A 19,924-nucleotide genomic window follows, 5' to 3' on the forward strand; every position below is an offset into this window, starting at 1 on the left:
ACAATTGTGTAAACAAATACATTTTTATTTTACACGTTTTGCAATGAGTAACTCTTTACAATAAATGGAAATGTCATTGGGTTTCACTATTGGTACTCTGCTGGATGTAGTTATTGAGACAATTTTATAAGGAACTCTTTAGTTTACAGATACACGTACAAATATTGCATGCAATGCATTTTTCTGCCTAAGGTTTTGAATTACCGACTCTGTAGAAAATGCTCTGGTACGGTAGCAGACTCTATCGAAATGGAACGGTCAGATAGTGAAATACATGACGCTGCAAATCAAAGGGTATGTCTGAAACCAACAAATAAAATTCGTTGATGAATTTCGAAGGAATCGTTTCAATACTGGCACTGTCAAACTTATCTGATTACTGACGTGTTGAGTCTTGTTTCCATCAGCAAACTGTTTGCAATCGATTAATAATGTTTCCATGACAGAATTATGAATGTAAGAAACATTTTATTGCTATTAATAAGTAGTGGCACAGCCTACTGTAGTACTAGCCATGCGGAAGGTAAAAATGGCAACACCACGAGAACCTGGCTGTGATATATAGGGTAGTTCACGCAACTTGCACACCTATATAACTTCTAAAGTATGCGTTGCACGAATGAGTTTTGTATACAGAAGTTGCATGGTCTGAAGGGATATATTGTGTAGTGTATTTATTTTTTTAGATTATTAAACTTTTTTTGGAGATTATGAGCGGCGAGCTGTACCCAACTCTTTCGCAATACTATCCTTTATACTTTGGTTTAATTAATGTATAGGTACGGTAGCAGACTCTAGCATATGTATAAATTTTTGTATAGTATATGTATTACCAAGCGTTTAGTACTATAAATAATGTAAATGCGTAGGGAAAACTAATGTCTAAGCACAAAGAGAAAGTTTAGCGCAAAAAGTTTTAGATATAGTTATATATTTTTATTTTAGATTGGCATGTAAAAAACACAACTTCTGTACATGTTCAGGCAACAATCTGGTACGTGTTGCTGTCACTCTATTGACAGCGACCGAAAACAATCGCTCACTGGTTACTTGCGTTGCAGCTATTCCCACCAATCTCAAATATTAATTTGGCGTGATAATACGCCTTTCCGATGTTTGCGTGTATCAAAATTACATGTTTCAATTTCCGGGTTGCCCAACGTCTTATAAAAAAAATCTAGTGATCCTGATTTTCTTCCATCTAATCAGTAATACAAATTATTGCAATTAATTAAGAAAAATTGTACTTATAACATAAAAATAAAAAAAAAGAACATACCAGTTTTAGATTGTTAGAATTGGTTATTTTCAATTACGCGCGCACCGTCGACTGATCGAGCATACACCGCGCATGCGTCGCGCTCCGTGTTCGTGATATATATATCGATCTCTCTATCGAATTTTCCTTCCTTCTATCTTGTATAGTAAACCAGCGATCACGTTTTCCAACCGAGCGATTTAGACCAGTAATTATACCTGCGTACGATTAACCACGTAATCTTTGTGTACTGACTTCTGTACAAACTGCGTAGAAATAAAACTATAATCCTAACATAGATATTTTATTCTGAGGAACATTTTCATCAGAATTATTATTGCAATTGTTATGCAAAGCTGATATTTGTCTACTAAATTGTTCTAAATTTCCATATTTCTCGTCAATTCGCAGAACCTGATCTTTAAATCGTGTAACGAACAACATAGAAGTAACTAAAGACATTTTTTCAATAACTAATGTCTCCTAGTTTAGCAATGACGAACAAAATAGATTTACTCGGTTTTGCATCGGTCCGTAGAAAAAATGTGTACCTAATGTGGAATGTTCTAGTAGTATGTTTACATCTAGCACTTTGGTATGTATGTTTACAAAATATTCTACATCTTAACACTCATTGTCAGTTCTTCGCAGTTAGTCGAACGGAAAAGCACGCAAGTGAAGTAAGAATAAATATGAAATCAGTTGCTCCAAATTGTTAAAAAAAGGTAATTTCTCTTTTGAATAACGGTTTTTCAACGCGTAAGACGACGAAAAATTGCAGTGTTAGTCAATCGACAGTGCAGAGAATAAGAAAAAAATACTGTAAAGCTATATTATTAAATATTGGAGGAAGACCAAAGAAATTATCACCGCAGGATAAACGAAGGATTATACGGTTTGTCTCATCTGGTAAAGCTTCAAGTGCCAATATGGCTGCAAAATTATTAAAAGAAGACACCAATATACAAATAAGTCAGTGGACAGCACGAAGAACCCTCAAACGAGGTGAGTTTAGATGCATTAAGAAAAAAAAGAAGCCAATGTTATCGAAACAAAATATTAAACTTCGTTTGGAATTTGCTGAAAAATATCGAAACTGGACAACTACTGACTGGGAACGGGTTATTTGGTCCGACGAGAGCAAAATTAACAGAATTTGATCAGATGGCATGTCTTGGTGCTGGATGGTAAAACAAACGTCAAAGCATGGAGGTGGATCTCTAATGTTCTGGGGGTGTCTAACATCATTTGGAGTTGGATCACTGCACCGAATTAATGGCATCATGAATCAATACGTGTACAAGGATATTTACAAGTAAATTTCATGCATGACAGAGACCCTAAGCACACTGCTAAAAGTGTAAAAAATTGGCTCAGTACAAATAAATTTCCAGTTCTGGATTGGCCTGCACAGAGAGAAACCCATAGAGAATCTATGGGGTTTACTAAAAAGACGGCTTCGGGCTTCATATGACTCCCAAACAACTTCAATCACAGATAGACAGACAAGAAAGCGAGCTAATAAAAACGTAATAAAATAAGGACCAATCGAGGGCACGGTCCTGCGTTCTAGGATTTTGCGTGCGTCGCGCCCCATTAGGAAAAGTCGGGACTAAGACCTAGAGTAGGGGTAACGAGAACCCTCTTATCGCATTACCTTCTACCAAAGGATAACTGTCGTGATAGCTTTCGTCGCGATGCAATTATTGTTATCGTATCGCGGCGGAGTTACAGTGTTCCGTTCCGACTTCACTCCCGCCGCACCGCGGACCTAGGCGAGCACCCCCTTAGGAAATGGCGAAAACGGTAAGTCCACACAGTGGTCCTTTCTAATTGGTTTCGCGAATTGGTTCGGTCATTTTCGCGAGAGAACGACACGCGTCTCGTCTCGTCACTTTGAGCATTTTGGTAGTTTCCCGTCAGGAAAAGATTCGGAAGTTTTCCTCGGAGGAGTCGCGGTCGTAGAGAAGTGTGGTCAATCTCGTCATTTTCGCGTATCTCGTAGCGAACTCCGACGCGCGGAAAATATGAGTCTTTCGATTAGCTCAGAAAGACAACGAGAACGCGACTGGGGTATCAAGATCAAAAAATCAGAAAGTGGGCGTAAATCACTCTGAGTAAGCTGTAATTGCCTTTGGCGACTGCGCAGTCGTGCCCCTACACCACGACAAGGTAGCAATTATAGGGGGGGGGGGGGCACGACCCCCGAAGGGGAAGGCAACACAACAGGAGCGCACAAAGGGTCACTCGCGAACACTCGATCTCGAAATTTTTTGAAATCTGAGCACGGTTCGCGACACAAGTTATGCAAAGGTGATCAGTAATTTCCGTGAAACTGGTACTGTTGTGAAAAAACGTGTAAAAACCAGAACTGTTAGGAACGAAAGAAGCAAAATAACTATTGTAGATAAGTTTAAGATAACTTGTGCGTGAAAAATTTCATCCCTATCATTTATCGTTACATCAAGTATATAGAATGAATTTTTCTCTGTCGGGTTTGCAGTAATACGAAAATGACGAATCATTTTTTGAAAGAGTAGCATTTACTGATGCGTTATTGGTCAATTGACAATCCACACTGGCTAAGATCAGTGAATAAACAAAAACCGTCGTGTGTAAACATCTGGCGTGGCATTTTAAATAATCAAATAATTGGTCCTTATTTCATAAACGGTAAGTACTTTGAATGGAGAAAAGTGTGCAACATTCTTGCAAAGTGAGCTACAAATGCTTGTACATGATGTACCACTAGATATCCGCTTAAGAATGTGGTATTAGCATGACGATTGTGCGACTCATTCTATGCCTTGTCAAACAAATGGATTTAAAATTTCCAAATCGATGGATTGGTCGTACTGGAGTCGTAGGATGGCTCGCGCGCGCGCGAACACACACATACACACACGATCGAGGTCATTTCAAGGTTATTATACACATCTGAATGTATTTTTCGATCAGTTACACGATGCAATAAAAAAAATGTAGTTGTATATAAAAAAACACCAATGACCTTGATAGCTCCGAAAAAATGACCTTCGAAAAAAATATTCTTGCCAAATATTTGGTCCATTGACGCCATGCACATTACATAACAAATATTGTTTGCATCGCAATAACCTGATGAGATATTTAGGTGGCCTTACTTAAAAGGACCACCCTGTATATCCATATGCATGTCCTCCCGCTATACGTGAACTTTCATGTACGTTTTTTTTTCGTACCTATAATACTTTCGGGAATTTTGAGCGATGAATACGTTCTATACAATAAATTTGTAGCTAGATTTTTAACTAGATTCTTATAAAACTTATTTAAGGGGATAAAATGAATAGAAGTAGAGAAGTTTATAATTGATATTCTTCATTTTTGCTACGACACTCTCAAATATGAACAACGATGGTATCGATAAAAGCTACATGCGTAGCATTTTAAAATACTTCGTCTCATTTACTTTTTAATACTTTAAAATTCATATATAAGATCATATATGCAGTATGCGAGGGGTTATTCTATATTACATATATTATATAGGCTTTTAAAAAGACTATTTTTCTTAATAGATTGCAATTGGTCAAAATCCTAGAGAAAATTTTAAATGTTGCTTTTTACAACTTTTTCTATGTGGGCTGGTTAGTAATTGAGAATAAGAGGAACAAGTTGTTACGAGCCAGGGCTGCGAGCAACGCGAGAGGCTGGCGAGGGGTTGTTACCCCAGGAATATGGTTTCAATTTGTTAGTTAGGTACGCGGACGCACCCAATGCGAAATCGGGGAGCCGCTAGGATAGTTGACGTCGAGGACGCACCTGATGTGGGATCGGGGAACCTCTGGGAGGTTGGAGTCAAACGCAGACGCACCTGATGCGAAACCGAGGAGCTACTAGGAGGATGAAACTTCGCGAACGCACCCAATGCGAAATCGGGGAGTCACTAGGAGAGACACGCGGCGAACCCGATTTGAAAGGAAGGTGGATAACTCACAAACGCACCTGATGCGAAACCAGGGAGCTGCTAGGATACGGAAGAACCCAATGCGAAATCGGGGAGCCACTAGGTTGGAGAAATCTTCGTTGATTTGAATTTAAGGTTAGTAAGCCTCGTAACTTATATATAATTTAATTGATACAATCCGAGCGGTAAGATTGTATCATGTGGGAACGTTTAATTATTAGATTAGGATATTAGGCAATAATTAAGGGTTGTAGATTACGCGAGTTAACAAACAAGACAAATATATTCTGATTTAAGATAATTACAAATGTTGTTGTTTGTGTCGCGAGTGAATGTAGTAAGTGTACAATTTGAGAAATTGTTACCTATGATGCACGGTGTTGACGCACTGGCAATGCGGGGTTAGATAGCGATTGTTGAATGCCAAATAGAATATATACCGAACTAACGGAATCTATAAGGTTACGAATTGATTCGAAAGGGACTTTAACCCGATCTCACTAGAATTGACGCGACATGACTGCACGAGTACTGAACCGCGTCTGAATCTCGACTGAACCGCTTCTCAACTGAACCAAAGAGGATGAAACTGAACGGGTTTATATACCTTGAAAATGAAAGGGGTACTCTGTTTAAGATTTAATGTCACGTAGGGTCACAGTCACATTTTTTGTCACTTCTAATGAAAAGCAGGCCTCAGTTAGATTTTCGTTGAAAGGGGTTAATGAAGGTTATCCGGGCTATTTCCTATTAGAATATTGATTAACGCATGCCAGAAGGGAGTGTCTAGAGATTTTGATATAAACAAGGCATACCGTATCTTTCGTCAATAAAAGGGGCCTGTTGGGACGCTTTTCGTTCCCAGAAAAGAGATTAGAAATTCTAATCGAAATAAACGTGGAGAACGTCTCCATACGTAACAAAGTATTTCGGAAAAAATAAGTTCCAGTATTATGGTGAAACTTTTGTAAGGACCGAACAAGGAAGAAAACACTAAAAAATATCGCATATGTATACAGTTTTTAAAGTAATACCACTAATCGGTGAAATCTTTGTTATCAAGTACTAATAAGAGGAATGCAAATGTTTGTTAATATTAATCTTAATTAATTATTGCATTAATTATTACTAACGTACTAAAATAATCTTATATTATCGTCTGAGAAGCAATAATCTATGTAAAGCATAAGTTTACGCTATCCGTGCTAATGAAACAACAAAAACGAGGCACAGTGAAATTAATCGTTAAAGTGCAATGCAAGTTTATTTATGTTCTTTTATTATCATTTAACTAACGTTCTTACATTTCTTACATTTCTTACATATGAGACAAGGTAAGATAAAACAAGATGGTCAAAAAAACTTCTCTAACACCGTAATAAATCGTAAACATTACTATATTTATCATTTTTGAATAAGTGTAGTACAAACTCTAAAGACTACAATAAAAAGAAACGTTCCGGATATGTTAGAAATTTTGTAAAATATGAACAATACGAAAAGATATTTTGTAGAAAGGTTGTTCGAAACCAAATTCGTTAATTAGAAATTACATTTCTAAATTCACGATTATCAGCTGTCACGTCGGACGACCGACGTGTTGTTGATGACGTCACCCGCGACGCATCATAGGTTAAGGTAGAAGATAAGTTAATTATAAGTTATTGCTATTGTCATCCGTAGACATTCCCATCATTTCCATCCGCGAGCGCGCCAAGACGCTTGGCAGTACGTCACCGGGTGCTAGCGAGCCCCACCGCGATACCCGGTTGCGTCACGCTCCCCCCACACGGACCCCGAGCGAAGGAGGTCCGTGCAGCCCCTAGAAAAACGGAAGCTCGCTCTTGATCGCCCCTGAGTCGCACCAACACCTGGCGATTTCAACCTCGTCTTCCATTCACGCGTTTCTATTTTCAAGCGATTCTAGTTCTTACTATTCCGAGGTTAATTTCTATTTCATATTATATCTTAGTTCACTTCGGTTAAGTAATTTGTATTTTGTGTTATCCTTTCGATTATTAAATTAGTGTTAATCATTAAACGAGTCTTGATCATTCCTAATCCAGTCCCACGCGGAGTGAAGTGCAGCGTGAATCATTACTTTACTAATTATTACTATAAATTCCCTCGCTGTGCGTCTGAGCCCACCAGGCAGTCTCGGCGCAGTGACGGAACCTCGCGTATTAAGAATCGAATCCTTCCCTTACACGTGCGTCCGAGCCCACCAGGCAGTCTCGGTACGTGAACGGAAGGTTCTCGCATGAATCTCTGCTGTCCGCTCTCCCCGTAAATTGTTAATTGAAAGCACTTCATGCCGCGTCGTGCTGGACGGAAATACCAGCTGAGACGCCTTGCCCGCGAGTACGAGACAGACGTCTCTAACTACCGGTTTAGTCCGTACATCGGTGTCCGCTCGGTTCCGTTCATCATCCGCGAGACCGCGCATCCCGCGAAGGTAAGGATCGTCACGGGACCGTCCCGATCGCAGCCGCGTGCAACCCGAGAGGAAGCCAGGGTTCCGGTGCAGATGAAAAGGGCGGCCGTCGTAAACAACCGAGAGTATAAATTGACCCCTATCACTATTTTACCTTCCAACCACGACGTCTCCAAAATACCTGAGCGAGACCCGAGGAAACGGTTGTACGCCAAGGTCAGCGCTCAGCGCCAACAATAGGGTTGTAACCGAGCAGCGTAGGTGAGGGCCGTTAACCGCGACGCGCGAATCCCCGAGTCATACGACGGACGTACGCGCCGCGAGGACCCAAAGTCAGTACAGCTTACGTCTTTATTCCGCGTTGGGATCCGCGATCCTTTTAAAACCACGTTCGCGACCCGCGAGACGTAACACAGAATATTTTCTGCCTTTTTATTCTGTTATTCGCGAATTTCTACCATTTTTAATTGTTTACATCAATTCATAAACCAATTAACCAATTTTAATGAAACTTTTAGCATGTATATTAGGGTGGACCTTAGCTATACTTGACAAAAATTATTTTGCAAGATTCTTTTGATTTCACCCTCTCCCCCCCCCCCCCGAATTTTGACACTTGTTGAGAAAATGATTCGAAAAAAATTTGGGATCGATTCTAGGACAGAGTCGCGTCTAGGGCAGGATGTGCTTGGTCTTACTGAACGTCCACACGCAGATATGGGACGAAACGCTTACGAAATTTGTATATACATAATTTAAAAACTTACATGATACCTTAAATTCCTAAAATCTGTTGGGACCTACTGACTAGCCCGTCAGAAAATCTGGTACGAAATAGTTTGATGTCACCTCTTTTCATAATTTACATAATATCCATAATAACTTCTTTTTTCGATCTTAGAACTGTTTTTCTTTTGTACATTGTTCTTATGCACATATGAAAAAACTCTTCAAATAAAAGTTGTAGTATAGAAGGAAGTGAATATAGCGACAGGGGAAACAATTTTTTGTCAAGGTCGTGATTGTTTTTTCTATGCGTGCTGTTTTTTGTTTGTGCCATGTATGTATCCTTAAAGAGGAAGAAAACAAGTTCGACGATATATCATAACGTATATTTACGTCAAGATTTAAAAATTCAAAACTATCGAATTTGATGCGCTTGAGTTTCCCATGATCCAATCGATCCCAAATTTTTTCCAAATCATTTTCCCAACAAGTGTCACAATTCTGGAGGATGAGACTAAACAAATTTTTTGCTAAAAAAATAAGATCCACCCTAAGGTATATATACAATAGCTTATATGAATCTACAAAACACATTTGTTAAATTTACGTTACGGGTATAAATTAAATAGTAAACTTATACTAAAGCAACTTATACTATTTTTTTCGTGATTCCGACTAAATGCAATTTTTTCAAAATTTTCATTTTTATCGCCTAATAAACTAATCGTGCTGTTTTGGTAGAAAAACTGAAGTTGTTTGGTCCACTTATAAAGAAGTTATTTTGATTTGATGTGCCATCAATTATGTCAGTGACTGTATTTTCGTACATACGGTCACATACATATCTATGTACTTACATAGAATTCAGGACGTTGATGAATTAAAAATCTTTGAAGTGGAATACTTAAATGATCACCAATTATACATGTACATACATCAGGAAATCAATTTCCTGTCAATTAAATGAGTAAATGCAGATTATGAAAACTGCGTTTTATGTGTATATGTATGGGATATGAGCGTATATAATAATGGAAATCTAAATCATGTAGAAACCGTACGGAACAAATGAGGTGAACATACTGTATAAGCATGCAGATGTAGGTGAACTTTCAAAAAAATGTAGATGTCATGACATACTTTCAACGTGTTGAGTTTACGACGTGCCAAGTACCCTCTGCATCTTGCTTGCAAAAGAATAATGTGACCAGTTAGTTTCTCGTCTCTTTGAGCTTCTAGACGTTCCAGGGTTCCCGATCTGAAAAATATCTGTTAAAACGAAATAAAGAAGTATTAATTTTCAGCACGCAAAAATCAATGATAATTAAACTAATTATATTATAAGTCTAAACTACAAGTAAATTATCAATTGAAGAAAATATTATATGTAGTACACATACATACCATATGTATGTGTCAGGAAATATTATATGTAGTATACATATATACCATATGTATCATTGCACATTTGCCGGAAGAATAACAGAATTAAAAAATCACGATTTTCAAGAAATCGAGTTTGAATTAAATATTCTTATCAAAAACTACGTTGCTATAGTTTAAAGAAAATTTATTGTCATATTCGTTTTTTTTTAAGATAGCTTATTATGTTTTGTACAGTGTATCTTAGGCAGTGTATCTTACTTCTCCGGGCACAAACAAATCGACAGGCAACCAACCACGGCTTTCCGGGCAACTTTGCATGTATCCATCAAACGTATTGGCTTTATTGACCGAAGAGAGTGACAGCGATTATGTCGGGATTGGCATGAAACAAATGACAATCTTTTATTCCACTCCTGTTTAATTCGAATTACGTTATTTGCCCGTAACTTTGCCCTCACCTGTGCCCACATCATCGGCGTGTGTCCATTGTGCCCATGCCCGCCGTAATGATTGCTGAACAGCATTACTGTAGACTCTAGGCTATTAGGACTGTGTTTGGTTTTATGCTGTGTTTATGCCTTTGCTGTTCTGGTTTTCTATATGTATAGAGTATAAAGTATGTGGTCGAATGTTACCATTTGGCTTTCACATAGGTTACAATTTACAATAGGGTAGTTCTGTTTTTTCTTCTTTTTTTTATTAAGAACTTACATGTTATTTTAGTGTGTCAAGTGCCCAGCGAGGATAACATCGTAACTTTTCCTTCCTGTTCATATTAATTACTTGATACTAGCATCGTGACTATCGATTACCGATATCTTATGGATACTTAACGATATAGCAATAATATCGTTAAAATATCGTCACAGTAAATTAAAGCTCATATTAACTATCTAGGATTTAACGTTGCGGTAACGCAACATGTCTTTAGATATGCAATGAGCTTTAGATATGTTGTCAGGGTCGCCATTCTGAACAACATTTCCCTTTAAAATTTTTTTCGATCGGCTTTAGTTTACGAGACAATTGCAAAATACTTTACATGTAAATGTATCGATTATGTATGGATTAGGTCTAGGTTAGGTCTGGGGTCCCTAGGACCTGGGGCGCCTACAGTGGTGGCTCTGATTCACTGTCGGTTCGTTCTCTTTATTTGAGGTATGTCTCAGGTCTAAAATGCTCTCTCCCCACCTTCCCGTGGTGGACCCTGAGGGTGCACACAGGTATGCGTCGCTATCAAGAAGAGAGGTGCTGCAGGGAGCTGCAGGAGCTGCAAAAATTATAAGAAATGCAACGTCATTTTTTAAGAGAACAGTTGAGATGCGACCCATGGTTTCTTTCACAAAGTCGATCCTTATGACCAGTAGAACACGATTAAACAAAAAATTTTGTTTTTTTGACCTTGATTTTCAATGTCAAGGTCAATCTTGCGCGGAGTTTTTTATGTCAATTTCCACCAAATCGTAGGTGTAGAATCATACTATGGTAGCCGTGAAATATAATTTTGTGACACCCTGTACATAGTCCCCATGCTGCGTGAGGTAATGGCGGCAGGATCTTCGGATCTTAGCAGGCCTCCCTTCCGGTAAGGCTCACACGGAGGTCTGAAAACTCTGCTCGAGAGTGGAGTTTTCGACATCGACTTCGGGGATTTAATAATAACCAAGATTTTTCAAAAAAGCGAAAGCATTTTCCCATCCTGAGTTAAAAAAAAGAAAGAATAAAAGGTCCCCAAATCTAACCCAAACCAAATCCAAACATAATCCAAGCCTATACCTAACCCAAACGTAACCTAAAACAGTTTGTATTATACTCAGCTTATGATGTTTCTGCCGTACGAAACGGTGTCCGCTATCAAGAACACCCATGGATTTACAAGTAAAGTTGAAAGAATTTTTAAAATTTTAAAGGGAATTGTTCAGAATGATAACCTTGACTACATATCTGAACTTGATTGAAATCGAAGGGGAGGACCCTTTTCGGCAAGTTCACCTAAATTTTCGTTACTGAATTCTGTTGTTCCTGTTGCGTTTATTAAAAGTAGACTTTAAAGATTTTCTCAATATTTTTTATCGCTCTTGTTTTTTCTTCCAACTGAATTCTACAGTATTTTGAAATTTGCAGAAATTGAAATACTCATAGCACTGTGATAAACCAATTTTTTATGTACCTTTCTTGTGTAGTAAACTTCTGGGCTAAACTTTAACTTAGGGGACCATAAATTTTGGACTTTTTTAATACAGGCTGGTCCTTTTAAGTAAGGCCACCTAAATATCTCTTCAGGTTATTGTGATGCAAAAAATATCTGTTACGTAATGTGCATGGTGTCAGTAGACCACATATCTGGTAAGAATATTTTTTTCCGAAGGTCATTTTTTCGCAGTTATCAACGTCATCGGTGTTTTTTGATACATAACTACATTTTTTTTGCATCGTGAAACTGATCGAAAAATACATTCAGTATTTTTTAATAAAAGATAACTACCGGTTATCTTTCACTTAAAAATTATATGACTTAAAAAACTATAACTTAAAAACTATAATGAATAGAAACTAAATACTTTTGTAGTACTCATGTTTCTCTTCACCCGTTTCTGAAATATCGCTCGGATATTGTGTTCATTTTTTCTTTACAGACACTTTTTAGACAGGTATACATTATAGTTTTAAGCATTTTTCACTTTTTTATTGTTTGTCTGTTTAAAATTATTCAAGTTTGAAGATGACCTATTACTTATTGTGATATTTCCCATTTGTAGAATTATCATGAAAGAAATGTGTCATCGAACACAGTAAGGTCTCCACCAGAGATGGGCAACTTTTTATCTAAAATTTTTAAGTGAAAGATAACCGGTAGTTATCTTTTATTTGTACTTATTTTTCTGAAATACATATTCACCATAGTTTATCTGTAAGATACTCTTCAGAAATTTCATTCGTCATCTGTAGTTTATTGAATCTCGAAGTAAGGGCGTATGCGTACTCAACGCCTCTAGCAACGAGAAGTTATTTGAGAGGTATTATCCATAAGATACAGCTGAAATTTTTCAATTTATCTTTGACGATTATTTGAGAGTCAAAGGCAGGGCCACCATTTATCTTACGGTGAATCGCGTCAGACACTGGCTACGGAAATTTATCTTTGATTTTCGACGTATGATTTTCAGCGTAACTTTGAGATTTATTCAAAGCTCGATGTAGGAAGATGATTTATTCGATTGTTTTATTCGTGACGAGTATTTCGAAGAGATAAAAATCACATGTTAGTTTATCCGTTATTTTTATTTGACTTCAAATAATATAAGTCGTAATACGGAAGTACGTACTACGGTACAGCGACTCCCTTTAATATACGAACACTTTTTATTATTTAAACGATTGATTAAACAAACGAATTTTTATTATTTAAACAAATGTTTAAACCAATGCATTTTTATAACTTAAACGATTGTTTAAACAAATAAATTTTTATTATTTAAACGAATGTTTAAACAAATAAATTTGTATTATTTAAACGGATGTTTAAACAAATAAATTTTTATTATTTAAACGAATGTTTAAACAAATAAATTTTTGTGGTTGTGTTACCACAAAACTGAGTCTGTTTACTTAACAGGATAGTCTGTTTATTTAATAGCGTGTTCAATGTACAATGAGAGACCGACAGACAAAATACGTAGACTGCTTAGCAAGAAACGCGAGAAGTGCAAGAGGTACAAGAAGCACAAGAAGTACAAGGAGTCGGTTTTGTGGATTTCCTCCCTTTATACCCTGATCTTCTGAAAGGCGTTATCTTTCCGAATATAAGAAGGCGGAGCTATGCTTTGCGGGGGTAGGAAATCCCGCATCTGTTGTTTTATGGTCACTGTCAAAGGTGGTCGCCAAATGTTTGGAAAAAAAGTCTTGTCGGGAGCGCGCGTGCCGCGCGGTCGGGCAGGCCCCAGCGGTACTCGGCTGGCAACGTTTATGATGGGGTAGTTACATTTTCTACACCCGTAAAGTCATTTCGGAAATAAAATAATTTTGCCATCCTGCAAACGTCAGGGTAGGTTTTATTACTTTAGACCCTAACATCTGCAGGCGGTCAACTCTAACATCTTGCGATGCGAATCGCGTAACTCTTTACAATAAATGGAAATGTCATTGGGTTTCACCATCAGTACTCTGCTGGATATTAAGTTATTAAGACAATTTTATAAGGAATTGTTTAGATTGTGTAGAGATACATGTACATACATTGCATGCAATGCATTTTTCTGTCTACGGAACGGTCAGCTAGTGAAATACATAACGTTGTAACACAAAAGGTGTATCTGAAATCTGCAAATAAAATTCGTTAATGAATTTCGAAGGAATCGTTTCAATACTGGCACTGTCTAACTTATCTCATTTGTGGCGTGTTTAGACTTGTTTTCATCAGCAAACTATTTGTAATCGATTAATAATATCTCCATGGCAGAATTATGAATTGTAACGAACATTTTATTGCTATTAATAAGCGATGGTGCAAAGCTTACACTGTTGTCTCCAGGAGACACACAACGCGACGCTTCAAATGGTCGTGATTCAGTATCAGGGGCAACATTTTAACAAGTAACATATTGGCATTTACCAACTAAATCCAATATTACGTCTTATTAACGTTATCATAATTATCATGATATCATTACCTATCGATTGAAAATGTTTTCCCGAACAAAATGAGCCCAAACACGGTATAAATCGGATGATAATATAGTCGGGCTGATGTCAATGACATTTCCATTTATTGTAAAGATTTTTACTTATTGCAAAATGTGACGAAAATTGTCTAAATAATAAAAATGTATTTGTTTAAACAATCGTTTAAGTAATAAAAATGTATTGGTTTAAACATTTGTTTTGCAACGAAACGGCGATTAACGCGTTCCGTCACGAGCTCGCGTCGGGCCCAAGCGCGAGCCAATCAGTAAGCATCTCGAGACCGCCGAGACCAGTCGAGCTCCTCACGAAGCGAGGTTCTCGTAATGGTCCGCGCTCGGCTATATAGACCCGGCCGAAACAAGCGAACAGCGGAGTTTGTCTCCATCAATTCGACATTCTAGCTTCATTCTCCGTCATTCTCCGTTCTCACATTCAGTATCAAAAAATCTAGAACATTCTCCGTTCACAAAGTCGCTCCGATCGTCAAGGCGAGCGGATCGTGTACTCATCAGTTTCTCTTCATCATTCAGCTCTCATTCAGCTCACGAGCAATTAGGGAGTCGTTCCGCAGACCTTGACGCGTACGGTTGCCCCGCGCAGTCGCACAGTCGCTCTATAGTCACGCGCACGCTTCGGGTTGCAAAGCGGGATCTCTCGCTTAAAACGCCTCGCGTTTTCCGCTTCCCACATTTCGCTCTTTCCGCATAAAGAACAGTGAATAAACTACATATAGTGACGGATATTACTGACCCCATCACTCAAGATGGCCGAATCTCCGGCCCACTTCCGAGGAAACTCATTAACGAAGTAAACCAAAATTACTTAGAGGACCTCCACCCAGACGTCCAACTAATTCCTGAGGCCAAGAGGCAAAAGACCAATAGCATGGCCAACTACAACATCCAAGGCACGCGGAATAATTTCCCTGGAATTCCGACTAACAACAGATTCGAGGCCTTCTCAACTGAGGCCTTCAAAAACTTCGCTGACGCCGCAGGACAAACTTCCGCCAACACCAACGCCAAGACCACCGGACCCAACAAAACAAATAACCCAGGTACCTCCACGTCTACCCCTACAATAACAGCCCGCCCGCCCCCCATTTACATCCGTATCGCTGAGAAGGAAATCATTAACTTCAGCAAAGAACTCGAAGCTGAAATTGGAAAAAACTTCTATCTCAAATACCTCGGTGATCAAACCAGACTCCACTTCAGCGAAACCAAATATTTCTTATCTGCCAAAATTGCATTTCAAAATGCAGGGCTCAAATTTCACACGTTCGCCCTTCCAAACGAAAAACCCCTCACTGTAATCCTTAAGGGCCTCCCCCAAATTGAAACAGAATTAATCACTACAGAACTCCAGCAAGCAAACATCACCCCGTTAAGTGTGGCATCCTTCCGTACCTCACCAAGAAATTCTCTATACAAAATTACTTTCCCCCCTGGAACCAAAATGTCCCAAATAAAAACAATAGGTTTCATTTACCACTGCCGCATCTACTGGGAACGTTTTCTAAAAACTAAAAACTATACTCAATGTTATCGCTGCCAGGCTTTTGGACACGCCAGCGCTAACTGTTTCAAAGTGCCTAAATGCGTTAAGTGCGGCCTTGAGCACCTAACTAAAGACTGCACCAAGACCCCCGACCTACCAGCCAAATGCGCAAATTGCAATGGCTCGCACACAGCTAACTTTTCCCAATGCCCCAGCTTACTAACTTATATCAACAGGAAATCCACCCCCCGTTCTACCCATTCCCCCAAAGGACACCAAATTATACACACCAGAAATGACCCTCCAAGACAAAATGCTGTCTTAGTAGGAAATAGATCCTTCAGTGAAGTGGTGAAAGGACAAGCTCCCCCCCAAAATACCAACGAATTCCAAGAATACCTGGATCCATCTGGATCAAATGACTTCCTCAAAGAAGCTATTCTCTTCATCAAAAAAGCTATCCCTATCGTCAACTCCATCCGTCCCAAACTTGCTACTTGTACATCCATGTTCGACAAACTCGAAATCATCTTTGAAGCTGCCCAACAGCTATTCACATAAATTACCTTCACCCCCAGCCTACCTGGAACCATTATGACTTGGAACGCATGTTCCCTTCTTCCCAAACTAAATGAACTTGAACTCTTCATGATTACAAACAACATCCTAATTGCCATGATACAGGAAACATGGCTAACTCCTTCCATTAATATCTCACTCCCACACTATAACATTATAAGGAAAGACAACAGCAACGGAAAACCCCGGGGAGGCGTAGCTATCCTTATCCATAAAAACCTCAAATTCCGCCCTTACCACCTAAATAACACATCAAATCTCCAAGCAGTAGCTATCCAATTATTAAACCTAAATTTAATAGTAATCTCTGCTTACTGCCCTGATCAATCCCTAAACTCGGCAGCACTGGATTCCATCACCACCCTAAACCTCCCTTTCATCACTGGTGCTGACCTAAACGCTAAACACCCCTCCTGGAACAATGGACGCGCGAACTCCAATGGCAAAGTACTCGACAATCACATCTCAGACAATCGCTACTCCTTAATTCTCCCATCTTCAAATACCCACTTCCGACCAAACTGTCTCCCAACCACCATTGATTTCTTTCTGGCAGATACTTTTACAAACCTTCAATGTGAAGTATCCGAAGACTTATCGTCTGACCACCGCCCTGTCCTACTGCTTCCTAACATCAAACACTCCTTCGCCACTTCTTCCCCAATCACAAATTGGGAAACCTTCCTAATACAAGCCAACAAAGTTAATATCACTCCACGCATCAACTCACCCAACGAAATCGACCTCAGAGTCACCCAACTTCAACGCTCGCTCAAAACCTGCTTCTTCAAATCGACTTCCTTTATTAACACGCCTAACAAATTCATCTCCCCTGACGAAAAACTAAAATACATGATCAAATTAAGAAATACTGCAAGAAAAAAATGGCAACGCTCCCATAACTTAATCTACCTTGAACATTACAAAAATCTTAACAAATCCATTCAAAATAGAGTCAAATGGCTTAAATACGTATACATAAGAAATGAAATAAAAAACACTAAAAACACACACTCATTTTGGCCAGTGTTTCGAAAGATCATGAAAAAACCTACAAGCATTCCCCCCCTTCTAGACAATTCCGGAAATTATCATGATATTGACAAACAAAAAGCCCAACTTCTAGCAGAACAATTCAGCTCAATATTTAATGAGGCATATAGATCCAAATCAGCTCTGCAAAGCCAAGTAAATCAAAAAGTCCAAAAATTCCACTTGAATGAACATTTTTCTCCGTCTCCATGCATCGACATCATCAACCTTCTCTCTCCTAAAACCATTAGAGATACCGCTATCAACCTAAAATCCAGAAAAGCCTGCGGGTGGGATGGCATAGCCCCTAACCTAATCAAGAAAGCCCCAAGAAACGTTTTCGTCCAACTCTATTACATATTCAAAGCTTGCGTTCAACACGCCTATTTCCCCAAACCATGGAAAACTGCCAAAGTCATCCCGATCCCCAAACCAGGAAAAAACCACAAATTACCCTCTAGCTACAGACCCATAAGCCTCCTACCTATCCTAGGAAAACTCTTCGAAAAAACCATTTACAAAATCCTAAGGACTCACATCGATAAAAATGATATCCTCATCGACCCACAATTCGGCTTCCGCAACAAACACTCAACAATACACCAATTAATCCGAACAGCCCAATTCCATACACACCACATGAATATCAAACGCTTCTCAGGTATGGTCTTGTTAGACCTGAACAAAGCCTTTGACTCCGTCTGGCACAACGGCCTTATTGCCAAACTAATAGATTTAAAATTCCATCCCAGACTAATTAAATTGATTCACTTCTACCTTGAAAATAGAACATTCTTCGTCCAGGTAGGAAATCAAAAATCCAACCAAATCATCATAAAGGCCGGGGTCCCCCAAGGGTCAGTCCTAGCACCTCTTCTATTCCTACTCTACATAAACGACATACCCTTTTCTAAAAATACGTCACTAGCACTTTTTGCCGACGATACTGCAATAATGGCAGCTTCACTTAGTCACATCCGCCTAGTTGAAATCCTCCAAGAACACCTTGACCTCTTAAACAACTTTTTCATAGACTGGAAAATGAAATTAAATGGCTCCAAAACCCAAGCAATCATTTTCACAAGAAGACGTAAACACCTTGATAAGGGCCTCCCCCGCCTAAAAATCATGAAAGAACACATTGAATGGAACCGAGAAATCAAATATCTGGGCGTTATCCTGGACGCAAAGATGAATTGGGGCCCTGCTGTCCTCGACAGAAAGAAAAAAACAGTGGCCGCCCTGGGAGCTTCATTAACTCTAATTGGAAAAAAATCCAAACTAAAAACCCAATTAAAAATCCTAATATACAAAACCTGCATTCGTTCAGTCATGACTTACGGTGTCCACCTTTGGCACATCGCTGCAAATTCCCACTTAATCACCCTACAAAGACTTCAAAACAAAGCAATCAAAATCATATTAGGTTTACCAATGGACCACTCCACAATAGACATCCATATTAGAGCCAATATCCCAATGCTCGACAAAGTCTTCCGATCCCTGATTAAGAATTACGACCCAAAGGACCATCCAAACCCACTTATACGCAACACTGCTCTCTTTGAAAGAAACCTACTGCCATACTCTCCAAAATTCCGCTTCCCGCTGGACCTACCACCAGATCCAAACGAAATATTAAACACCTACCAACAAAGCACCAGCGGCGCGACCTTCCCAGTACGCCCTAGAAAACCAAGAGGACTCCTACAATTATTCGAGGACAAAGAAAACCAGCCAACAAACGACTAGACTGGACTAGGAATAATAATACCTCTGGAACCACCTTCGAATCATCGAGGGAATCATCGAGGGAATCATCGAGGGACTCCTACTATTACCACATTCACACTGAACACAGAATAAAACACCCACCAACATCAACCACCTATCTACCTACCTTCCTATCTATTACTTTCAATCAGCAAAATCTGCTAAATTCCCTTTATAAGTTTTTTGAAACTTTTCTTATACCTACACTCATGACAGACTCACCAAACTTAACCATCCTGCTGTTCACCAATAACCCTCATGTTAATAGGGTAGAGAGCATCTCGCTCTAAGGAACCTAAAAATCCACAAACCCTCAAGTTCAACCCACAGGCCTGCCCTGTTTAAAAAAAAAAAAAAAAAAAAAGCGAACAGCGGAGTTTGTCTCCCAGTCTGTCGCGAGCCGTGCTAGTGAGCGGACGCCTCTACATTTAGCTTTCTTACGCTAGTGAATCCGTCCCCGCGCCATCTTGGCTCGGAATACTCGCGCGTATCGCGGAAAAATCTCCGATTTTACGGAATATAATTTTCTTTTTCGATATTAATATCAGTTATTTTAGTCTAGCCAGTGCTAAATATATTTTTGTGTTTTTACTCAGCATTTATC

At 38.9% G+C, this 19,924-nt stretch overlaps 1 protein-coding gene across 3 annotated transcripts in view; it reads right to left on the minus strand.

The window, feature by feature from the left end:
- LOC143355910 (unconventional myosin-XVIIIa) overlaps window positions 1-19,924 on the minus strand; it is a 378,931-nt gene that overhangs the window by 122,116 nt on the left and 236,891 nt on the right. For all 3 annotated transcript variants that reach the window (XM_076791094.1, XM_076791093.1, XM_076791095.1), the window contains one exon: window positions 9,508-9,636. In XM_076791094.1, the coding sequence (XP_076647209.1) occupies window positions 9,508-9,636 (129 nt within the window). The remainder of the gene's footprint in view (window positions 1-9,507; window positions 9,637-19,924) is intronic.

This window comes from Halictus rubicundus, chromosome 7 (assembly GCF_050948215.1).
Source record: "Halictus rubicundus isolate RS-2024b chromosome 7, iyHalRubi1_principal, whole genome shotgun sequence".
NCBI lineage: Eukaryota > Metazoa > Arthropoda > Insecta > Hymenoptera > Halictidae > Halictus > Halictus rubicundus.